Genomic DNA, 25,703 nt, shown 5'->3' with positions numbered 1-25,703 from the left:
TTAGTGAAATTAATCTCCAAAGACGTTCACATATAGACTTTATTCAGAAACTCTTATACATTAAATACATATTTTCACTGGAACATTTACCTGAGTCTCTTTTTTAAATATTAGTACTTTCAAGCCTCCTTCATTTGAGGATTAATTGTAGTGTGCATTTCCATGCTGTGTTTCATTGGATAAGATCACTTCAACATCTTTTTCTTTGATTAGTAGAGTTCCATATTTAGAGTGCAGTCACTTAAATTTAGGATTGTCTCCTCTTTAGTGATCAGTGTCTGGGAAAAGAAAAATACGTTACAGCCTACTGGGAACAAATTACTAACCATTTTTTTTACTTAGACAAGTTAACATTAGTTTCCTTGTTTGTAATACAAGAAATTAGAGGGCAAGTGTCACAGGAAAATTAATTGCATTTGCTTTCAAATTTAAATCCATATAAACTTGACTGTGTAGCTGCATAACAGAATGAGTTGACTTGAAGGAGCTTGCTGTCTGCTTGATTTATAGCAAGGAAATAAGTCAGTGTTCAGGTTTAATTTATTTGTAGGAGTTTAATTCACCAAGTAATAAAGTGCTGTGTTGCCAGAAATCCTTCTCAAATGTGCCTTTCCTCTGCTCTCCTCATCTCAATCTCTGATTCCAGACCCCACTCCTTCATGCCAGAAATTAGCCAGAGGGAGGAAAGAAAAAAGGGATGGCTAACTACTCTGCTCTGCACTCACTCAAGAAGGGTATTCTCATCCTGAGTGTTAACAAGTCTTCTGACTTGTCCAATGGTTACACATCCCAAACTCTGAGAAATGAGAAGCATATACTGTAGGAAAATTGCAGTTGTCTTTTTTTTATTACACTTCTGAAATTATGCTGCCTGATCTATATAGTATGAATATCATAGAACCGAGTATTAGAAACACCCAAAGATCAGGAATCCTCCAGAGGCTTTTGTCTTAATGATTAAAATGACCCCAATCATTAACAAACAAACTCTGTATTAACTTCTCAAACAGAAGCAAGAAATTTTCATGGTAGGATATAAAGCTAGTCTTTGGCCTGTTTAGGAACGAAAATTTCAATTTTTACTTAAAACGCATTTGCCTTTTTATCTTAAGGTGTTAGCTTATAACCGCTCATTTACAAAGGAACAACAAAGGAACTTTGTCACTAAAAATCTGAGTTTGACATGTTTTGATCAAGCAATTCTTTAGTCTTGTTCAGACAGGGTTGATGCTCTAGAATAGTGTTACTTAATAAATGTTTTATTGCTTATCCATTTTTCTAATATCAGTCCTCAACTTACAGTCACCTAGTGGTTATGTATTTCCATATCCTTCAGGACATCCATACCCTGAATTTCTTCTTGTCTCTCCTGCAGAATGAACACATGAAAGCTAAAGATGATGTTCTACTAACCTAATTCTGCTCCAGCATTAGTATCTAGAGCAGGGGTCTCAAACATGCGGCCCATGGAGTTATTTCCTGCAGCCTGCCAGGCTCCTTCCCCCCCCCCCCCCCCCCAGTGCACCGTGTCCCCACTCCTCTGCCTACTTGCAGGCACTTCCTGCCACCAAGGGAGGAGGTGAAGAAGAGGCGGGGCAGGGGCAGGAAGAGGCAGGGGCTCATGGAAGGGGTGGAGTGGGAGCGGGGCCGATGGCAGCGTGGGTGCGGGAGGTCAGTGATGCGGCCCTCAGGCCAACGTACTATTCCTCATGTGGCCCTCGTGGTGATTTGAGTTTGAGATCCCTGATCTAGAACATCTACTGCAATCATTTTTGCTGATGCCTCTAAAGTACTTTACAAAATCTTAATCTTAACTACTCCAAGGAGGTAATACAAGAGCACAGAATGGGTTTGTTATAAAACACATTGTCTAATTCTTTTATACCTCATACATGCAAACAAAACAATTTAGAAAAGTTACATGGTCACTTTTTCCACAATGCATTGGAAAAAATGGTGCTTATTTTCTTAAGCTACTCAGTTCTGCACCTTTTGGGAAAGTAGAAATTGATTTGTTGGTCGTTGCCATCCACATCCATAAAAGTGTAGTAGCAGCAGGAAGATATTTTCTTGTACCATACCCCAAACCATGAATAGAACTCAAACAAATACCAGGACAATTTTATAGGCCCTAATTACAGGCCACTTTTCAACAAACTTCTTCATTTATTGCAAAGCAGTCCTTGTCAATGGGTCCTTCTGGCTTCTCTGCTCAGGTCACACTTACTCTTTTGCAGTGCAGCAGTTAGACCGTACAATTCCCAAACTGGTTTTTCAGATTAAACATTAATTTTGCATTTCAGAAAGAGGGACCACTAGTCTGAGACTTTAAAAGTGTTGACAGACTTGTGCACTGATATTATTCGTGCACAGAAAATCTGTAGGTCCACGTAGATGTATATGTGATGAACACAACTCACTATAAAGCACAACCTGGCATTCCTCAATCATGTTTATCAAAGTGTAAATCAGCATAATGCCCAATTCCTTAAAAGCTGCTGTGGAAAACACATACATGATGCGACTACTGAGAATAATAACGAACCTTAATACTTACCCTCTGAAACATCTGCTGTGACAAAAACCTTGAAGTTACTTTGCTGATGCTTTTTTTCCCTCCTAATTTACAGTGGATGTATCCATATAAGTTAGCAGCTTGAAGGGAGATTCCAGCTATGACAAGAGCCTGCAGAAGTTGGCCCAATAAAAGGTATTACCTCACCCAACTTGTCTCTCTATGAGGCTATAGACAATCAACAGCTTAGTGTGGAAAAATTGATAATGCTGATTAATGTAAGTAGTATCAAAAGGAATTTACCTTCAAATAATAAATTAAAACTTGCATTTTAGGAAGCATAAATAACCAGTAACACTCCTCCCTACCCACCGACAGAAGAGCCTTTTTTTGGGAAGTCTCACTTTACATTTCAAGGGTGGAAATCATTTTTTCCCCCAGCTCTGGTCTCACTCCTTCCAGCTTGACCCATTTTGTCAGTGCTTTGTGCCCAACTATAACACAAAAGTCTGACTCAAAAGAATAACTCTTTAAACCTACATGAAGTCATGTTCCCTTCATTTTAAGACATTCATAGCCAAATTCTCACTACCCGCTATTTACAAGACCTTTATTTTAATTTAACCTGGAATGCCACAAATTTTACCTACAAAGGAGGTTCTATAATAATTTGCAAATTTATGAAAGACTTAAGAGTACAGTTTAGAAGATGTGCCAACATTTGCAGAAAGCATAATTTTAGTACCACAAAACAATTTGGTAAACATTTTCTAATAGGGCAGCTTTAGCAGCTTTCAAAATCATAGAAATGTAGGACTGCTGGAGGACCTCCAGAGTTTATCAAGTCCAGCCCCCTACACTGAGACAGAACCAACTATATCTAAACCATCCCTGACAGATGCTTGTCTAACCTGTTCTTAAAAACCTTCAATGATGTGGATTCCCAACCTCTTGGAAGCCTTGTTCAGACCTTAACTATCTCTATAATCAAAGTTTTTTTCCTAATATTTAATCTAAATCTTCCTTGCTGCAGATTAAGCCCATTATTTCTTGTCCTACCTTCAGTGGACATGGAGAACAATTGATCACTGTCCTCTTTATAACAGCCCTTAACAAATCTGAAGACATAACAGGTTTCCCCGTCTGTCGTCTTCTCTCAAGACTAAACGTGCCCATTTTTTTTTTTATAACCATTCCTCAGGGATCAGGTTTTTCTAAACAATTTAGAAAAGTTACATGGTTACTTTTTCCAAAATGCCTGGAAAAAATGGTGCTTATTTGGTGATTAAATGGTGATAACCAAAAAACGATAAAACCTCTCCTCTGGACTCTCTCCAGTTTGTCCAAGCCTTTCCTAAAGTGTGGCGCCAAGTACTGGGCACAGTACTCTAGCTGAGGCCTGACCAGTGCCAAACAGAGTGGGGCAGTTGCCTCCTGTGTTTTATAGATGACACTCCTGTTAATGCACCCCAGAATATTAATCTTTTTCTCAGTTGCACTGCACTGTCAATTCATATTCAACATGTGATCCACTATAACACCCAGTTCCTTCTCACCAGTACTACTACCTTGCTGGTTATTCCCCATTTTGTAGCTGTGAATTTGATTTTTCCTTCCTAAGTATAGTACTTTGCACTTCATCTAATTGTCTAATGAACTTAATAAAATTAATATTATTGGTAGTACTCTCCTCCAAAGAAAGTATCAAACATTTTCTAGAAAACAGTATCTTATTTTGGAACAAGTTTAAAAGGCCTCATTTCAAGCATATGCTATACACCAGTGGTCGGCAACCTGAGGGCCGCATGCGGCCCATCAGGGTAATCTGAATGGTGAACTGCGGCCACTGGGAGCTGCCGAGGGCTGTGCCTGCAGACAGTCAATGTCAGCAAAATGTCTCACAGCCTGCAATCAGATTACCCTGATGGGCTACATGCAGGCTGCAAGTTGCCCACCACCAATGCAAGCGATTTCAATATCTTTAAAATGTTCATCTTTACACATATGAGTCCTGCTATATGACTTGTTACATTACAGCCCTAGAAAAGCCAATATGGTGGTACTGACAACAAGCAGCAACTGCTTATTTCCAGTAAGGCCTGCCAAAATATTAAATGATGCAGTGTGACAGAGTGGTCTGTTGCAAGTCATGGAGACCAGGAGGCTGGGTGGTGAAAGGATTAGAGGATGTTAGTACAAATATTATCCAAGTCCCAAGAAGACATGCAAAAGTAAAACCCAACTGCAGAATGGTTTCTCCTTTTCTGTTTCTCTGGAACTAATAGTTTTTTAGTTTGGGGTATTGTATAGGTGGAGTTTTCTGAACTGAAGCTGCAGTGGTGCCTGCCAGCAGAAACATTTGACTCAGGAGAAGAGGGCTGATTGACCAGAACCTAGTGAGGGGTGGAGAGTAAGGAATTATAAAGTCTGTGCCAGGCCTAAGGGATTAACTTCAGTTTGGGAACTGAAGCCTGCTCTACAACTTCTTGAAGCTGTCACTGTAATCTTCTAACTTAAATTCTTACTTTCTATGGAATCTAACTTAAAACTGTATTTTTAATAGTCTTGTTTTTCTGCTCCTTTCCCCTTCACTGCACCTATTACCCACAGCTCATATGGAGTTACCCCATGCTTACCAGCCATTTCAACTTCAAGGAAAACAAAGTGCTAAAAAAGAACACTGTCCAAATAACTGGACAGATAATTAGTCCAAGCCAAAAGATTCGAGCTTCAACTTCAGTTGAGCCAGCTATGCTTGCAGATACCTGGAAAGAAAAACATTTAGTTTTAGTTACCAAAATATCCTAACAGTACTTAAGGATTGAGACATTCCTTTCACAGGTAATTTATATGCATTTATATGTTCCTGTTTCTGTTATGTTTTATATAATATCAGCTGTAGCTTAGCTACTGGAAATAATTTATTTCCTATTGCCTGGCTGTATGCTTCCTTAGACTGGCATTTCCTTAATTGAAATCATTGCAGCATGGGAGAACAATATATAGCTTCTAAATACAGTATTAATTTTATTTACACAGACAAAAATTGGTCATGCCCTGAACTCTACTTAGTACCATAGGTATATGCTGGGTAACTAGTTGAACCACCAAGCATTTTAGACTTTTATATTCTGCATGAAACAGCCATTAAAATCCAAGTTTATCTTCAACAATATGAAAGGAAACATACTAACTGGTAAAACTCAGTTGATTTTATTTAAATGATACAGAATTATGAAGTACCCTAGAATGAATATGTCCAGCACACTACACTGTTTAACAGGCAGGATAATAATATTTTAGGAGCAAATTGTGACCCGAACTGCCTCTTAATTCTCAAAAATCAGTGTCATTTTGGCTCATATTTAACCTCACCTTGGATTTTGGAAAAAACTAGGAGCACAGATCAGTCTACTCCAATGGTCACCAACCGGTCGATCGCGATCGACTGGTCAATAGTAGAGACTCTCCCAGTCAATCGCAATCTCTGTGGGGGGTAGTGCGGCTGCCGCTAAGGCAGGCTCCCTGCCTGCCCCGGCTCCCGGAAGCAGCCAGCACTGCCTCGTGGGGGACAGGGGTCTCTGCGTGCTGCTCCTGCCTGCAAGTACTGCCCCTGCAGCTCCCATTGGCCACAGTTCCCTGTTCCTGGCCAATGGGAGCTGCGGGGGTGGTGCCTGAAGAGGGGCAGTGTGTGGAGCCACATGCCCCCCCCCGCTCCTCCCAGGGGCCACAGGCACGCGTTGGCCCCTTTTGGGAGCGGCATGGGGTTGGGGCAGGCAGGGAGCCTGCCTTAGCCTCACTGCGCTGCCGACCAGGAGCAGCCTGAGGTAAACGCTGTCCAGCAGAAGGCCACACCTCAGCCGTGAGCCTCCTCCCCGAGCCAGCACCCACTACACCCTCCTGCACCCCGACCCCTCTGTCCCAGTCTTAATTCTCCGCCTCCCAGAGCCAGCACCCCATAACCCCTCCTGCACCCAACACTCTGCCCCAGCCTGGAGCCCCCTCCTGCACTCAAACTCTCTCCCAGACCATTTGCACCCCTCACCCGAACCCCCTGTCCCAGGCTCAGCCCGGAGCCCCTCCCACACTGTGAACTCCTTGGCCCCAGCCCAGAGCCCACACCCCCTCCCAAACCCCAACCCCCTGCCCCAGCCCGGTGCAAGTGAGTGAGGGTGGGGGACAGCAAGCAATGGAGGGAGGTGGGGGGGCTTCGGGGAAGGGGCGGGGTAGATCCTGGGTTGCCCTTAAATTCAAAAAGTAATCTTGTGCGTAAAAAGGTTGGAGACCACTGGTCTACTCTAGACATACCATTATGCTGTGTAAAATGTTCCATTGCAAATGAGCAATGACATAACTATCTGGAAAGCTATCTAGAATAAACTGGCATCCTATATGTTTCAAGTTTGCAACATTCTACAATTTAGAAATCATGAAATGCAAGCCAGGTCTTCCATTATTAAATTGTGTATAACAATGACAGATTTCACTTTATTTGCACAACTTACTATTAAATGTTTGATACATTTTACAGTGAAGGTGCTGCCTAGCACCACGCAGACTTCCTTCTCTGTTAAATATGACGGGAATCCTTCAAGATTACTGTTTAACTTGGTAACTGCAGAGCCATGTCTGAGCTGACTCCTGAAGAGGTAACTCAGACACTACCGCTAGTTAAAGTACTAATTTGACTTTAACATGTTCTCGTATGCACAAAGAGGATTGTTTTCAATCTACAAAAATGCTGAGTTGTCTTGAGTGAAAGTGGAAACATCCAGAATGTATGAAGAGCTAGAATGAAGCACAAAAAGGGAGGCAATGGTTTAACTAGAGCAAGCCTTCCACTATTTGCAAAGTAAAGATTCAGTGCATAGGTGTTGTAAACAAAGAGTGTGGCTTTTTTATAGAACTTAAATCCAGTATGGTCAGAAAAGTTATAGCATCCAAGTTGGAAACACTGATGAATCTTTACCCCAGGAGCTTGCTAGGAAAATTTATAGCATGTCCTCAGCATATTCCCACTCTGGGGATACACCAGTGGGTGCAGCAGACTGGAACCTTCTCATAGCAGTCTCAGTTAGAACACTCATGCACTCCTTGGCATTCCAGAATGTTTGAAGTCGAGCCTATTGTAAAGGGGGCAGGGTGCCCTCTACCACTTCAGTTTCTTCCAACAGGGCAGTAACCTGACATGAATCTCTCTGGATCCATCACACCCAAATCATTCTCTAAAAAAAATGCAGTGCCTTAGCTTAGTATAGTGTTAAACTTAGTTTTTTATTCTTTGTTCTTAGTTGAGACTTCAATTCCAGTTCCATGGCAGATCTGAAAACTAAGAGATGTGACTTCATAAGGTGTGCTTTTGTCCAGCACTGTTCCTGGAATATGATGCCTATCGTAGAGCATTTATACTTGGCCTGCAGAGAGGGTCACTCTCCAAAACTACACAAGGGGCACCAGAAGAGGCTGCAAACCTTATTGCTTCAAGCAGCTCTGACTGCAAAACCTCCTGGATCATACTCATCCAACGGGTCCTGCATCTAAGGTGAAAAGGCCAGTGTCAGCTTCTGACACCTTGGAGAGTGAGAAGATGAAAAATACTATACATAAGGTTCTGATCTCTGCCCCAGGGCAGATCACCTGATCTAAACTTTAAGTGCTCAGACAGTCGATGCTGAACTCTGAAAAATCTTGATATTGGTGTACTTTGGTTCCGAGAAACACAGTGCAAGACAAGGCAACTCCTGTTAGCAGAGCCAAATCCTATTCAGGAGATTCCTCCAATCTCTCGGATCTGGATCAAAACATCAGTTTCTAATCAAAGACTAACGTTTCAGGTCAGGGTAAATCCCTGCCTCAGAGTCATCCCCAGTTCTGAAGATCACTTCAGATCTGAAGATTATTCCAGAGCTGGACAGTTGTTTCTACACTGTCCATCCGCACCGCAAAAACCTTTACTATGGAAGCCCAAATGCCTCTAAGGTTGGAATCAGAGGAAGGCTCCTGCTAGTTATTCTCAGATCTGTCCACGAGAGAAGAGAAGGTTGGATGAGTTGTTGCAGATATCCCCAGACACTTCTTCCCCCCGCCACATCAAAACAGCTAAACACTACCGCTGACACCACTTAAGTCTGTTCTTGAATAATTGCTTCAATGAAAGCTTTCAGGTCTTTCTATATCCTCAAAAGTTCACGTAGCAGCTAAAGCTACCCATCAGGCCTAGAAAGATAATTATGAAGAGACTTGAACAATTGTATCCACCAGTACCAGCATGGGATCCCAATTTAGTCTTTATGCAGCTAATGAAGCCTCCCTGTCAACCTACAGCAGCCTGTTCTCTGTTCCTTCTATATATTAAAATGGCTTTCACAGTAGCCAGATCAGCAGCTAGGCAAATGAATGAACTACGTGCTCTTTCTGGCTGATCTTCCATTCACTCTTTCTCACAAGAATAAGATGATGCTCTGTTCTAATCCTAGATTCATGCCCAAGGTGGTATCCAACTTTCACATTTGTCAAACTGAGGAAAGCATCCATTCTATCTCTTGTTGGATATAGGTTACACACTACTTCCATAACATGCCTTAGCCATGTTCCAATTGCATTTCTGTAAGGCTGCTACTTGGAGCTCTATACATACATTTACAAAACACTGCTATCCGGCCTTGGCTTCAGTTAGCACTCTAAGTCCCACCTTCCCACTTATAAGATAGTTTGGCAAGCAGTACTCCATAAATGGAATAGTAACCTTCATTTCTTTGAGTATCCTCTTACTTACCTGTCCTTCGAGATGGACACTCTCCACCCACTTTCTCCTCTTCCTTGGAATCTTAATAGAATCTTGAGTCTGAGGAAGTGGTGAAAGGAACTGAAGTAGCAAAAGGTACCATATGCCTTTTTATAACCTTGCCCTCGTACATTCAGGAATGCAAGGGGAAGAGGTAGGAGGGATACTTGAGCACTCTAATGAGCACTGCTATGAAAAGATTCCACTGTCTGAGCTTCACCCAGGAATGTTAATATGCAGAGTCCATCTCAAAGAACTCTGGTTATAGATAGGTAACCTTCATTTCCAGCACAGTTCTTGAGCTTAAGTACAGAACTGCCATCAGTAACAGGAGTGGGCAAACAGCTATCACATGATGTTCTCTCTCCAGGAAATAGAAATTGTAAATCTACAAGCAATAAGATTATATAAATTATGTCATAAAACCAGGCCCTGTTGTTGTCACCAAGGTCCAAGTGTTGAAACTGTAGCACAACAAAAGTTTAGTGCTATGAAAAAACCCTCAAATGTGCTCTCAATTCCTTTAATATTGCTCTGTAAATTTACCCCAAGAGCTGTAAAATCTGGATAAAAATATCCTTTACACAACATTAAAATTCCAGAACTAACTACACTTAATAGTAAAAAGAAAAGGAGTACTTGTGGCACGTTAGAGACTAACCAATTTATTTGAGCATAAGCTTTCGTGAGCTACAGCTCTGTAGCTCACGAAAGCTCATGCTCAAATAAATTGGTTAGTCTCTAAGGTGCCACAAGTACTCCTTTCTTTTTGCGAATACAGACTAACACGGCTGTTACTCTGAAACCTACACTTAATAGTGTATCATTGCTACTTATCAGCTGTTTATCATTATACATTGTAACATGGATAATGTTTTACTATAGTTCTTACTTTAAAAGTACCTTTTTTGCTTCAAAAACCCAGTGGCTTTTTCCATCTTCATCAATCTGGTTCCACCAACGTAAGCCAACTAAGAGTCTTCCAGTTACATTCTAGAGACAGAGTTAGTCAGTTATTTCCATAAATCAACTAGGTAATTTTTTTTTAAATTCACGAACATGACTCTGAAAGACTAGATCCTTTTTGTCAACTGTTAAAGTTTTGAGAGTTATGCCAAATGTTTTAGGGGTGTGTGGTGACAGCTCAATGAACTATAGAGCCTTATAATACGGTTCTAATATAAGCATTAATGCAATGCAATTTTATTTCAGTGGAAAAATGTTTCTCCCAAGTCAATTACAAGAGGAGTTATTCAGCTAGTTAAGTTCATCTGGGGCACACCTAGTCACATTGTGAATGTGAGGGGGAAATCCAAAAGGATATAGAACAGACAGGAAACAGGAACATTCATTAGAAACAAGCAAGTAACAAAGATTCACAAACAAGTTAGGCACTAATTTTTACATATGAATCATTACTGTACAAATGTTTCATTATATCAACATGCATCTATAAACTAACATACCAGTCCTTGTTCCATTTCTCTCCCTTTTCCCTTCATTCTAAGACTATCTTTGAATGCAAGGTTAACATATATATTCAATTGCCCATTTTAATGCATCCAAAGGCCCTCCCCAAAATCAAAATATAATCTAAATTTAGTATAATACAGGAACAATGTTTATTCAGTAACTTTTGAAGTAAAATGGAAAGCCACATATGTAGGTAGGGACATCCACAGGCTTTATAGCTCAGGTAACTTTTTCTCACTTCTAGACTTCTTTTCTTGCCCAGACCAAAAAAAAAAAAAAAAAAAATCCTAGACTTAACATATAGATCAAGTTTTATCTCTTTGACCAAAAATTTAAATACATTGTTTTTTTTTTTTAAAGTAGTCCAAAGCTTTCTGAGACATCATGACCAGGCAGAAAAAGATTAAAAGTTTGTTTTCACCAGTTTGTCTTCATTTTAAAATTGCTTTTCAAATAACTAGTGAGTAGTGACAGATTTTCCCGTCACTATCACTAGACTTTTCTACAAGATGGGGTCAAATTCAGAAGGCCCATCACATTAGTTGCAATATTGCTGTCTTGTGCAGTTCAAACTGTAGGATCAGGACTTCAGTGATCCTTGGTATCTATGCAGAGTCCCGCTGGTTTCTGTGGGGGTTCCATGCAGGCACAAGAGTCTACCTACACAGATTTATATGACCTTTCCCCCTCCCACATCAACAGCTTCTCAATCTCAAAGGCCCTGGTATTATAGCTATCATCCTTTTTGGAGCTCATCAATGAATTCTGCTCTTTAAATTGAATGTAAAGATCACTAAGGCATAGAACGCTACCTTACCTGATTCCAAAGGCAAAGTATAAACAAGACTACCATAGGTGAGGTAACTTCCTTAATATTTGTACTAAAACATGTAAATGCTGCTTCCATCTAGTTAAAACAAAGCTGTTCAGCAAGTTTAATAAAGGAAGAGCAGTACACGATTATCTGACAGTTATTTTTCATGTATTTGTCATTAAGAAAAATCAAAATCAAGAAATAAACAGACTATTTCTAAACTTCATTATTCGTTCAGAATGTTCTTACCTTAACCGACCAAAAGTCAAAGGACAGAAGGAGAAGAATAATGACAAAACAGGCAACAAAACTTTTGCTGAACCAGTCACAGAGCAAGTAGGTAACAATAGCGCTCACTCGGAAAAACAGGTGAAAAAAAGTAGCCAGGGGATGCCTAGAAAAACAATCCAGAACACTTACTAACTTAAGAGACAAAACATATTACAACATTTACCAATGTTGCAACTTAACGTTCATGAAATGCTATTGAAAAACATGTGATATCTACTTAAATGCATGTGATAGGATGTAGATCCCTTATTCAACAAACCAATCATACTTTTCCCACTAGCTAAGTTTCAGCATAAGACTAAAAGGAAGACTGTGAAGAAGTGCTGTCTATTACCTATAAACATTCCTTCTTCCCCCAATTTAGAACAAAAAAATCTAGTTTCTTTATCATTTGTTGTAGGCAGTCCCCTGGCATATTGGTGAGAACAGGGGCACACAGAATCCTGGGAGGGACTAGGGAGACTTTGGTATGGGAAAGACGGTGCACTTAGACCCTGGCAGAAGGGGGAGAATGCGGGACCCTGGTACAGGTGGTGGGGTTAATCGGGGACTGAACTCCTGGTGGCGGGGGAGTTTGGAGGACCTGGGAAAGAGGGTTGTACACAGAGACCCAGGAATGGGGGGGGAGGGAGAAGGGCACACAAAATCCCTGGTGTGATGGAGGATGGAGATACATAGCCCCTCGCATGGGGGGAAGGTGGAAATGGGGGTGGCAGGGAAGAGTTTCAGGGGAACCCTGAAACAGAAGGGGATAGGAGTGTGGCACAGAAGGAGCTTGTGGGAGAGAATGGAGGAATGCAAGGAGCCCCTGGTGTATACAATAAGCTTGGCCTCTACAAGCTATGAAGTGTATGACCTTGAGCCCAATTTACAGTTCCAATGGTTAGTTGGACCTGTTCAGCTGATATAAGCAAAAACCCAGCCACTTAAACTAATCTTGTCCCTTTGGAAAGAAGGTGAAATTGTATCTGTCCTGTTCAGCACGAATGCTGTTTTATTGAGGAATGTTTTATCTTGCTTACTCAACAGCTTCCATCTGCAAGGTAGCAGACTAATATTTAATTAGCACATATACTAATTTCAGTGTTAGCTTGCCAATTAATTTTGAAGGCATTTCCATTTTAGGACTTCACCTATCACCACCCTGTGCCAGAAAAACACAATTCACCTTATGAATAAGGCAGCTAATTTGTTATAGTTAATCAATAATTAGTCCAATTTCCCATTTTAATAATTAATGCTATTATGCAAGGTATAGCAAAAATACTGTATAGCAGTGGTTCTCAAAACTTTTGTACTGGTGACTCCTTTCATATAGCAAGCCTCTGAGTGTGACCCCAGCCCCTTATAAATTATATATATTATAATTTTATATATAATAACACAACTATAAATGCTGGAGGCAAAGCAGGGTTTGGGGTGGAAGCTAATAGTTCATGACTCCCCCCATGTCATAACCTCCCAACCCCCAGCTTGAGAACCCATCCTGTATATCTTTACTGACCCTCTAAATAAAGTTTTTTTTTAAATGAATAAGAAATAGCCAACACTTAAATTTGACATGTAGCAGGAAGAATGAGCAGTAGACCCAGTGGTGGATCTCTAACATAAAATTCACAATGTTGCCTGCATATAAAATGTTGAAATTGTCCCTATAAAGGTGCCATTAATTAGTATAGCCAAGTATTTACAAAACTTAAGCAGCAAGACACAGGAATATTAACAGATCAAAATACCTGGCTGGGTGATTTGATATTATCCAGAGGTGAAGATGAACTTATGGAATAAGTCCTATCCAAAATGATTACTTCCAGAAATGAGCTGACATGCTAGAAGTCTTGTAGATGTTAACATTTAAATGAATTAACTCTGACTAAAGTAAAAGATTGCAAAAAAGTAAGCGTAAAGCCTTAATGCAATAGTTTTCATTAAGTTCCAAATGTGATGCTTAAGTTTTAGTTAGGAGTGGGCAAGGATACATTTTTGTAGATAGTAGTATTTTCAAAAGTATATGATTAACATATGTTTATGCCAGAGAGTTACACTCAAATGGCACCATGGTGTGCCATGTTAATTTCCATATCAAATCATTTGACATTTTTTCCCCTATCAGCCCAGCAAACTTGCCATGGAATCTGAAAACTAAGCTTTTCTGGCTCATTAATCCGCACCAGTCAAAGTTCCTGCAGTCAAGACTTAGTTAAGAATTGTTTATGATGTGCTAGCCAGAATAGAATACTTCATTCCTCCAGAATCAACTGGCAATGCAGTGTTCACAGAAGAGAGAAACTCACTTTATTAAAAAAGCAAGAACGACACTGGGAAGAAATCCAGGTAAACAGATGAGTTGTTATTTAATCACTCTTCTGTTTGTACCCACACTAACCTCAAACTTTCCAAAACCCATCTTCTAGTTTACAACTAAGCACATGAAATTTTAGATTAAAGCTTTTTTTTTTCCCCCTTCCTCTGAGCAGCTTCTGTGTAAAGACAGGATTACATTGGAAATTGTCAAAACTGGGAGTACTGAATTGCTATTGCAGATCTGTAACGTGTGTCAACTTCACTCCAGTAGGAATAATGAGGAATGTACGTTTCACACTTTCTGATTTTAACAGCAATTCAATATGGGGAAATGTAGGGCGTTTGACCTATACAGTCATTGCCAGGATGTCTGGGAAGACCTGTGACATTAATTAAATGGCCCAAAAAGGCAAGTGACTGTTACTCTGCTGTCGTAAGTAGCAAGGAGAGCCTCACATAAAAGGTGCATTGTGCTGATAAAGATTAGTGATGGAGCAAAACCAGGCAGACAAGTGGTGGGTAACGGCTGCCAGAATAGACCAGTTGCTGGAATGTATTAGCTGTACTAATGTTGAGGGACATTAGGGTGTTAATAGTGCTACCAGGACTTAGAGATGTTCTGATCCCAGACTTGGATAGGTGTTCACTGGAAGAAGCATCCTTCGAAGCAGCAGGGATGACCACGGCTGGAGATGGGACAGGGAGGGACAGGGCTCTGAGATGACACCAAACATTCTCTCTCAGGTGCTTTGCTGGCTGGTTCTTGCTCACATGCTCAGGGTCTAACTGATCCTCCTATGTGGGACTGGGAAGGAATTTTCCTGCAGGTCAGACTGGCAGTGACCTTGGGGGATTTTTGCCTTCTTTTGCAGCTGCGGGTTACTTGCCAGGATTAGCTAGGTATATCTCACAATCATTCTCCTGCCACTGTAGAGACAATGATGCACTTAGGTTCCTCCAGTTCTCTGCCTGTGGCACATAGTAGTCTAGTCTTCCGTGGGCTGTAATACTTTGATCTAATTCCAGTTGTTGAGTTTTGTGTGCAGGTGCTGAGTGGTGTTGGTAGCTAGCGTTACATTAGCAGACTAGATCTGATGGTCCCTTCTGGCCTTAAACTCCATGACTCTATATTGAATATACTATTTGTACTGAAAATTCTGGGTCTGGCTTTGGACTAAGGATTTCTACACCATACTCAAAAACTGTTTATTGGAGGCTGATTAGTGTTAATCTAACAAAGGCACCCCGCAAGGAAATGAAACATAAAACTGGGTAAGGCTCTTCAGGTGGCAGTTACTTATTACAAACAAACGAAGTGTTCTTCCTCTTCCAGGGCCAAGCAAAGCAAATCTCTTCAAATGTGGATACATACAAAAAGGGACAAGTATTTAGGCTTCCCTTAGCCTTAGACAGTGCTGTGGTTTGCTTCACTTCCCCAAGCCATTCTCTGTTCCCTTTTAGAAGGGGAGTCACTGATTCTCCATAGCTCAAACAACTGTAGTCCCTTCTAGATTCCTGCAAAGGTCTCAGTAAGCAGCTTTAAGCAACTTTTAAAGAAGCAAGTTAATCGTTGCCTCACTTCCCAGGAGAATAGGTCCCATTACAATTGTTAAAATTAGGAATGTATTTTATTTTTCCACCATATACTGTCATTTGCAGGAGTTTTGGCAAGAAGGCAGTGGATGTTGAGGAGGAAATGATGCCATGAAATACTGTCTCTCTACAGATTATGAGACATGCTCTACAGCTTTATGACTTCTTCGCAAATTAATGTGTCCTCTCTCTCTCTTTTTTTAATATATTGGGTGGTTTTTTATATACAACACCTACACTTGGTTTCCTCTTTGTGGGAAGTTCAGAATGTAAAACACAAAGATAAGTGGCATATTTAGTTGAAAGGGCAGTTAGGTTTATTTTTCACCATGGAAGCCTGTGGCTAAAAAAACAGGAAGGTAGGATTACGATAAACGAAAACAAACTGTATATTTGGCAGACTGATGGCCTTCTGCTTTTTCTGAAGGTCCCACCACGGTAACCCTGTCAGTCTTGTATTGTCATATCAGACAATGCTGAGCAACAGTGTAATATTTTATTCAATGACTTCAGCATATTCTTCACTAGCTTATGACTTTGACACCTTTTTCTACTTGGGAAACAGTGACTGAAGTGTGTTTACCCATCTTAGTTGATATATAAGTCATGCTGATAGCAAATACTATTGACTAAGTAGTTGGCCTGTAGCACATGGACCACCTTACAAGGATTTAGTCAGTCAAGAACTTACTCACAGAGCTAGGGCTCCAGGCTCTTCTTCTTTGTGAATGTGTGCATATGTATGTATATTATAACTTGCACCCCATTGTTTAAAATAACCTCTCAGAAGCTTAAAGAATTCCACATTATTGTATTTCAGTGTAGTCCATTTCTGTTTATGCCAAAGAATCTTTAAATTAATCTGGTACAGTAATTTACTTCCTCATTTATGCACCAGAAAAAAAAAAAAAAACTCTGGGAATAGATTTGTTGACTTGTTCACTCTTCTGCTTCAGAGCTGCAATTGACAGTTTCTAGTTCCTCCTATCTAAATAAGATTTTTAACAGAATATTCCCAAGCAGAAAAGTGTTATAAAGCAGGTAAAACATTAAGCCAGAACACATGTGTCCCTTTTGAACAAAGTGAAATGTATACCTTTCGAAATCCATTCACAGGTAAATGGCATTTATCTATACTTAATTCAATATCATTTCTGCAACGGGAAACAGCCCTTCCTAAAATCCCTCTAGACATACAAGGACAGTCAGAAGAGGCTAATGTAATTAGTAAACAAAACAGCCAATTCATATTAATATGCAGTTCAAAGAAACAGCATCATGATTTTTCTAAGGTGATTGCTAGAGTTTGGTATTAGAGGCAGAGAACTAAGTGAGATAGGATGGTTCAGGAGACATTTAAAATGTAATGACCCTTTAGCTCTAGTTCACACATTCAAAGCCAGTACCAGGCAAAAGTAACCAAAACTTACCATCTCACACTCTGATCCTGTATGGCATACACTGGGCTCCACACGGGCACTAGTCTGCCAGTCAACTACACACTGCAGAATCGGGGACTTATAGCTGAATGATTGATTATAAATTAATTTGGCAATTTCAGTTCAATTCTCAGTGGACAATGGCCATCAAAGAAGGCCTGTCTACACTGATTTTTCTACCATTTTAGTAAAATGGTAGAAAAATCAATTTAGTTACATTTGGTGCATTTCCCTAGTGTGGACATAGTTATACTGATATAAAGGCGTTTATTGAATTAGCTTTACTGAAAGATTATATACTTATGTTTTACACCTTGATACGGTTTAACTGCATCCATACTAGGCAACTGTACCAATGTAGTTAAATAGGTGTAAAAAGTGAACATAGACAACCCCTTAGTAAATAGTAAGCAGGGATACTTAATTCTCAGACTCTTGTGATGGGTATTTACTTTTTTTTTATTTAAGGCAGAGCTCAAAAGGGTTTTGGTGGTTTGTTTTTTTTTACTTTTTATTTAGAAATTCAGATCCAGTCTTCCAAGAAAAACAGGAAAGACTGCAGTCAAATGAAAAACTAAACTAAAAGTAGGTTGACACCTATCTAGGAAATGAAATCAGATTGAAAAGGGAAATATTTTCTCTTCAGAACATTAAATTTTCTCTTGTTAAAAATCAAATTCAAATACCTTGAAGTTGAAAGCTCGTTAAGAATTGACAGAACTACCCCTTAATTTAATGGCTACCGAATGTTCTTGGTCCTCTAATGAAGAACTATAGCAAAACAAGACAGACCTCAGATTCCTTTTATTTCTAAGATGAAACAAGCAGAAAATAACCTCAAATCAAAGGCATTCTTTACAAAGAAGCAAAATTTTCCTTTGCAAGTCACTTCAAAGATGGTATCGTGAGACTAGAATGCATTGATTGGATGGCATGGGGAAATTTACATTGCTTGCTGCTGTATTTGATTTATGAATAAATGACTTCATTTTCAGAAAATGATTATATAGCATCATTGCTATGTGTTGTTAGGTTTGCATTGCTCTTTGCAGACAATACATTTCCTAGCTCAAATAGCTTACAGTCTAAGGCCCCAATCCTGTGTTTCGGTTTAGGCAGGCAGACCCTTGTATCTACACAGAGCCCCACTGATGGTGATCTGCTCACATAGATCAGAGCATAAGGTTGGGACATAAATTTAAAACCTGACATGACAAATGTGGGAGTAAGTAGAAAGGCGGATAAAATCACGGAGTTGCTTTGGTTTACGCACATGATTGTTCTGTTTGTTTTGAGTAATTCTGTTTCCAAACTGAAGTTGTGTAATTCATGCACATCTCTCTGGCATCTGGAATTGGGATGTGGCTGGGGGCGAAATGTTTAAGTGAGCACAAGAGAATGTAGAGGAGAAAACCAGGAGTAAATGTGAAGAGGAGAAGGAACTAGTAAGGGGAAGTAGTTACCTCCATCAACACTGGGAAAAATGTGGATGCAATGGTGAGACAAGACAGATACATTTTTTGCCTATTTGGTGTAGCTCCTATGCTATGTGCTTTTTGAACAAAAGTCCCTGCACAGTCCCTGCCTGAGGAGTTCATTCTGGGACTAGACAAACAGAAATTGGGGGAGAAGGGTATAACCTACAAGCAGTGGTCAAAAGACATGATTGAATAAGTCATGCAAAATGAGGTTTATTTATCAAATTGAAATGGAGACAATGTTAAATAGAATTAGTGTGTCTGTAAAGAGTCTAATTTGAGATTAACAGTAAAATAAAAAAAGCTACAGATGTTTAAAGGAGGAAGTGAAATCATTTCATTAAAAACAATGTCAAGGTTGAAAGGCTCAAATCTTGCTCTATTTTTATTTGCCCCTAGTCTTAGAATTGTACTGAAAACCTAACAGACTAATCAATCCCTTGCCCCTTTTCTTTAAATAAAGGAGCTCTTCTATTAAGGAACATTTTGTAAGCATTTAAAGCACTTGTGAGCAACTCACCTTGCTTTAAATGGAGTTAAATAATTTGTTCCCATGAAAATTTCATTTTAAGCTTTCAAGGAATTATTATTTTAAAACCTCTGGAATAAGTAATGATAGACTAGAAAATACAATCTAAGAGCCAATTCTTCTAGATTTTCTTTTACGGTGGCCAGTAGAAGTTGTTCCACTGATTTCAATATGCGTTGGATCTGGACTCTACTTCTTTATTTATACATATGATGTGTTTAATCTATTGTTAATCAATTTGCCACAGTTGTTTGTAAGAATATTTTGAGAAAAATACCTTCCTAAAACTTTACAACATTCAGAGTGGCCATTTACTCATCCTACAAATGCACTTTTTAAAGTTAATTATAGCAAAGTCTTGCACAATTGATCTTGTCTGTAGTGGCTAGGCTGCCACCTTTTTTTTTTTTTTTTTAATTGAATAAATTCAGTCCGTTCCATCAAGGTAAGAGCAGGCAAAGCTGATTTTGTGTCTGGTACATTTTCATCAGAAAAAAAAACCGCTGCAGTGAGTAGTAAATGTGGTATAGCAAAAATATCTCAAACAGGAAAGTATCCTTTTGGGCAGTTGTGAGGTATCGTCAAAGTAATTATCTTTTGCCTATTAATGAAAATCTCAGGTCTCAGGATTATATGAAAAGAGTTTTTCCCTCAGTCTCCACTCAACTATCTGATATCTACTGCTGAGGTACTCTGCAGCTGTGCATCCAGCAGAGGAAGAACATGCTAACCATTGGACTATTCCTAGAGCTGTGGTGGTATCTGATGCCATCAAGTAAGCAAACTTGAGCTACCATGACTTGCTCATCTGAAAAAAAAAAAAAATTGCTAAACAGAAAAGCAAAAACAAAAAATAAAGCAAACTAACACTTTCCCTGTCCACTAGTCTGCCCTTTCAATTCTCTCCCTTAAAAACTAAAATGTGACCTGTTTAACACTCCCCATTTAGTTTTTGAAAGTAGTTGCTGGACTATAAATGAAATGACCATAAGGTGGGTGCACAACTGGATGAAAGACCATATTCGAAGAGTAATCATCAATGGTTCTCTGTCAAACCAGAAGGGTATATCTAGTGGAGTCTTGCAGAGGTCAGTCCTGGATCCAGTACTACTCAATATTTTCATTAATGATTGGATAATGGAGTGGAGAGTATGCCTATACATTACAAATGAGTATGCTTATTTTAACAAATGACACCAAACTGGGAGGGGTTGTAAGCACTTTGGAAGAGAGGATTCGCATTCAAAATGACCTTGACAAACTGGAGAATTAGTCTGAATTCAACAAAATGAATTTCAATAAAGACAACTGCAAAGACAAGTACTTCATTTAGGAAGGAAAAATCAAATGCACAGCTAGAAAATGGGGAATAACTAGTTAGGTGGTAGTCTTGCTGAAACTGATCTGAGGGTTATACTGGATCACTAATTGAATATGAATCAACAATGTGATACAGCTGCAAAAAAGGCTAATATTCTGGGATTTATTAACAGCAGTGTCGTATGTCAGACATGAGAGATAACTGCCCCGCTCTACTCGGCATTAGTGAGGCCTCAGTTGTGTTCCATTCTGGTCAACAATCTTGAGGAAAGATGTGAACAAACTGGACTTCAGAGGAGAGCCACAAAAATGATAAAAGGTTTAGAAAACCTGTGAGCAAAGGTTAAAAAAAATGGGTATGTTTCATCTTGAGGAGAGAAAAGACTGAGGGGGATCCTGATAACATTCCTCAAACATGTTAAGGGCTGTTATAAAGAGGATGGTGCTCAGCTGTTCTCCATATCCACTGAAGGTAGGACAAGAAGTAGAGGGCTTAATCTGCAGCAAGGGAGATTTAGGTTAGAGATTAGGAAAAACTTTCTAACTATAAGAAACTCTGGCATACTCTTCCAAGGGAAGTTGTGGAATCACCATCATTGGAGGTTTTACAAACATGGTTGGTCTAGGTTTATTGCAGTGGTTCTCAACCCGTGGCCTAATCAGCACATGGCTGTGGCCCATGTGACAGCCTCAGGGCCACACAGATAGTATATATATTGTGTGGATGCGGCCCACATAACACACAGAAAGCTGCATTGCAGCTCACAATGGTAAATAGATTGAAAAGCACTGGATTGGGTCCTGCCCCATGGCAGTAGGCTGGACTTGATGACTTCTCAAGATCCCTTCCAGCCCTACATTTCTAAACTATTGCGGATAGGACAGTTAACTTGGGGGGGAGGAGAAAGAAAGAAAGAGATAGCAAAGAGGAGAGAGAAAGCCTAAGAAAGTGATTAGGTTATGTCTACACTAGCATTTTTGTCGACATAACTTATGTCACTCAGGGATGTGGGGAAAACAGCCCTCTGAATGACATAAGTTTCACCAACACAAGCGCCAGTGTGGACAGCGCTATGTCAGCAGGCAACACTCTCCCACCAACATAGCTACCATGATTGTTGGGGGTGGTTTAATTATGCCAGCAGGAGAGCTCACGCCTGTTGGGACAGAGTGGCTACAAAGGAGATCTTACAGCGGCACAGCTGCATCGGTACAGCTGTGCCGCTGTAAGGTCTCTAGTATAGATATAGCCTTAGTACACTGGCTACTCTTGCATTCTTCTGGGACACCAATGCCCTTCAGTATTTAAAGGTACTCTATTTCACTGCCCAGAAATGCCTGATACACCATCAGTGAACCAGAAATGCACAGGCTACTATGGATTATTATTTGTATAAGCACCATTTTGAGTTCAAACTAGATGAAGCAGAGATAAAGGGGAAGTTAAATCAAGGAGGAGGCTTGCGTACCATTCTGATAATCTGAATCACAACAAACTGAAGTTTGACTAGATCTTGATGTTTTCCATCCTCTTTCCTTTACACAAAAATAAGCTTCCATGGGAATGGCTTAAGGAATCATATTTCTGTAATTTAAAACAGAATTTTTTGAAAATGAGATGGATTTTTATCGCCATATTGAGAAGAGAGGCTGATCCCTGAGGAAATAATACTAAAGAAAGTAGATGAATTAGGACACGTTGATCACTTTGCATCTTTCCCTAATTTCATTCTCCCATTTATGCCAATAAGCAATGCCAATACCTGCTGTGTTTGTGGAAAAGAGAGGGGAAGGTAATACAAATCAAAGCACAAGGTTATCATTTCATCAGTACTGTGTATACCTCTATTCCTGTTGGCATAATAAAAACCTTGGCATTGCTCTAAGAGACTGTGGAACAGCAGGAAAGTGAGTTTGTGTGTGTGTGGGGGGGTGTGTGAGAAAACCTGGATTTGTGCTGGAAATGGCCCAACTTGATTATCATACACATTGTAAGGAGAGTGGTTACTTTAGATAAGCTATTACCAGCAGGAGAGTGAGTGTGTGTGTGGGGGGGGGGGGAGTGGGGTTTGAGAAAACCTGGATTTGTGCTGGAAATGGCCCAACTTGATTATCATACACATTGTAAGGAGAGCGGTCACTTTAGATAAGCTATTACCAGCAGGAGAGTGGGGTGGGAGGAGGTATTTTTTCATGCTTTGTGTATATATAATAAGATCTTCTACACTTCCCACAGTATGCATCTGATGAAGTGAGCTGTAGCTCACGAAAGCTTATGCTCAAATAAATTGGTTAGTCTCTAAGGTGCCACAAGTACTCCTTTTCTTTTTGCGAATACAGACTAACACGGCTGTTACTCTGAAATCCATATATTGTGACATCTAAATGAAGAATGGACAAAGCACTAGGATACTGTGGGAAAACAAACCTACTCTGCTCCAAAAGGATGGATCAGATAGTACTGGAAAAGAACTATTGACCTAACAGCTAAACTTACAAGAACAGGTCAAATTACATGACAAAGGAAAGTCTGGTCATCTGGTATGACAAGCTGTTCTCCCCACTAGGTGACAATTGTACTGCAAATGGCATTTTACAACTAGATGAAGAGAAGGTGCCAGTAAATGATGTCTGCCTTCCCTCTGGGCTGGAACAGTGTCCTGAATAGGAACTTTTTGTTTTCAACAAGATCATTTCATACAAAAAAAATTTATGGAAAAAGAGAATGTTCATTTGAGCTGGATTTTTAAAGGCTAACACACTGTTCAAAGCAAAGAAAGAATGCATATTTTCTGCGTGATACATACAATTTTGAAGAGGCTTAAGAACGGGCAAAGCGATGCTTGAATCCTGACTCAAGGCATGAACAATTCCTGGGGCAGTTTGGTGAGGAGGAAAGGCAGACAGCTAGTTTTCATGCACATGGAGGAGTATCTTCCTCTTCTGCTTGTCTATCAACATAACCAGTGGCTTTCCCCACAGATTCCTGCTTTAAGATATGGCATTTAAGGGAATAATCATGTAATTTACACTAAATTTCTAAAGTACTTACCTGATTTTTGCTTTCCTTAATGCCAATTCCTCTTCATTCCCAAAGTCAAGAGACACATCCTCAGTGTCATCCACTAACGGCTGGAGAGAGAAACCCCCCAACATCCAGACATCAATGGAGAAGGAGACAAGTCCTCACTGACACTCCAACTCCCCGCAGCCTACCACCCCCTTCCCTCTGCCCCCCAACACCCCAATTCCCCCCAGCCTACCACCCCTTCCCTCTGCCCCCCAACACCCCAATTCCCCCGCCTATCACCCCCTTCCCTCTGCCCAGCAACACCCCCAGCCTACCACCCCCTTCCCTCTGCCCAGCAACACCCCCAGCCTATCACCCTTTCCCTCTGCCCCCCAACACCCCAATTCCCCCGCCTATCACCCCCTTCCCTCTGCCCAGCAACACCCCCAGCCTACCACCCCCTTCTCTCTGCCCAGCAACACCCCCAGCCTATCACCCTTTCCCTCTGCCCCCCAACACCACAATTCCCCCCAGCCTACCACCCTCTTCCCTCTGCCCCCAACACCCCCCGGCCTATCACCCCCTTCCCTCTGCCCCCGCAACACCCCAATTCCCCCCAGCCTACCACCCCCTTCCCTCTGCCCCCGCAACACCCCAAATCCCCCCAGCCTACCACCTCCTTCCCTCTGCCCCCCAACACCCTAATTCCCCCCAGCCTACCACCCCCTTCCCTCTGCCCTGCGACACCCCAATTCCCCCCAGCCTACCACCCCCTTCCCTCTGCCCCGCGACACCTCAATTCCCCCCAGCCTACCACCCCCTTCCCTCTGCCCCCAACACCTCCCCCCACCCTACCACCACTTCCCATTCACCTACTGACACCGCACCTCCACCCAGGCCCCGCTCGCCTCCCGTTTGCTGAGGCGCCAGGATTGGGCGCCAGGGCCCACCTGCTTCATCCTGCCGTCCGGGCCGAGTAGAGCCGGGTGCTCCGCGCTCCCCACGGACCTACCGGGCGGGGCGGCAGCGGGCTCGGCCTCGCTGGCCAGGCGCGACCGGTTGCTAAGGCGCGGGGGGCGGGGGGGAGAAGCGGCCGGGTGTCACAGTGAAAAGAGTCCGGCCCGAGGCGGGGGGAGAGGACCAGGCTACTAGAGTGGGTGGGGGTGGAGGAGGGGTGTTAATAGGGGGCCAGGCTGTTAGGGGGACCAGGCTGGGGTTTTCTTTGGGGGGGGGGGGGTTGTGAATAGGGTATCAGGTAGTTAAGCGTGGAGAGCGGGAGGGAAAGGGGACCAGGCTGTTAGAGGTGTGGGTCGGGGTCTGGACTAGTTGGTGGAGGATGTGTTGGGAAGGGTGGATAGGATTTTTGGATGATTAGTTATATTGCAGGGGGACCGAACTGGTGCCGCACTGAACAAGGTGCTGTACAAAATCCAATCCCATAACAGAGGGACTGTCCTCGCCTGCACCACTTACCGACTTGTTTGCTTTCCATTTACCTTCAGTATTTTTTAATTAAGAAACAAAGCAACCTAATTCAGATGAGCCTCTTGCTCTCAAATTTGTTTCTGTTTGCTGTATGCCAGCAAACCTGAACCTCTTCTGCCTTTATTAAACCAAAATACAAAAAAGTTAAGTTGATTACAACAAAAAAAGTTCAAATACCTTTTTATTTTAGTGAGCTCCTTTATTCTCTCACTTTTTGAATAGGTGTTTCAAGAAAAGAACCTTTGTTTGAGTCTCAGTGACAACAAACATTGGTTTTGAAAACACATCCAGTCTAGAAAGTAGCTCTTAGGTTCTGTTGCTGAAGACAAAACCCACAAGAGGGGAGAACATAATGAAGCTTCTATATAAAAAAAAACCCTTGTAATCCAAGCCTGAGAGACCATTAAACTGACTTTAATTTATTACTTTTGTACTGAGTGCATTCTGTTTCCTTATTACTGGTAGCTGGCAGCTTAGAAAAATTGTATATCCTATTGAATTTATATATATATATGTATGTGTGTGTGTATATATACACTTGTAAGCATTGTAAAACAATGGGGGGGGTTAATTTGAAAATACACTTTTTCATGGCAATGATGTGATCAAAAGTGCTGTTCAGACTATTAAAATGAGATTCCCAACATACTAGGGGAAAGTACACTGCG

General features: G+C 41.0%; 1 protein-coding gene across 2 annotated transcripts; it reads right to left on the bottom strand.

The window, feature by feature from the left end:
• Positions 1-21: 21 nt before the first annotated feature.
• TVP23A (trans-golgi network vesicle protein 23 homolog A) lies at positions 22-24,650 on the bottom strand. Of its 2 annotated transcripts, none has more exons than XM_048867205.2 (8): positions 24,438-24,650; positions 23,593-23,672; positions 11,836-11,980; positions 10,203-10,292; positions 5,152-5,280; positions 2,558-2,686; positions 1,301-1,369; positions 22-278 (listed from the first exon to the last, which is right to left on the bottom strand). In XM_048867205.2, the coding sequence occupies exons 1-7, from the start codon at positions 24,507-24,509 to the stop codon at positions 1,307-1,309; spliced, it is 708 nt and encodes a 235-aa protein (XP_048723162.1). In that variant the 5' UTR covers positions 24,510-24,650; the 3' UTR covers positions 22-278; positions 1,301-1,306. The 2 variants fall into 2 exon arrangements, with proteins under 2 accessions (XP_048723162.1, XP_048723163.1); XM_048867206.2 differs by having other exon boundaries at positions 24,501-24,648.
• Between the last annotated feature and the right edge of the window lie 1,053 nt (positions 24,651-25,703).

The sequence above is a fragment of the Caretta caretta genome, chromosome 10 (genome assembly GCF_965140235.1).
Source record: "Caretta caretta isolate rCarCar2 chromosome 10, rCarCar1.hap1, whole genome shotgun sequence".
Taxonomy (NCBI): domain Eukaryota; kingdom Metazoa; phylum Chordata; order Testudines; family Cheloniidae; genus Caretta; species Caretta caretta.
Note: the sequence above shows the minus strand (reverse complement) of the source record. Positions and strands in the feature narration are given on the sequence as shown.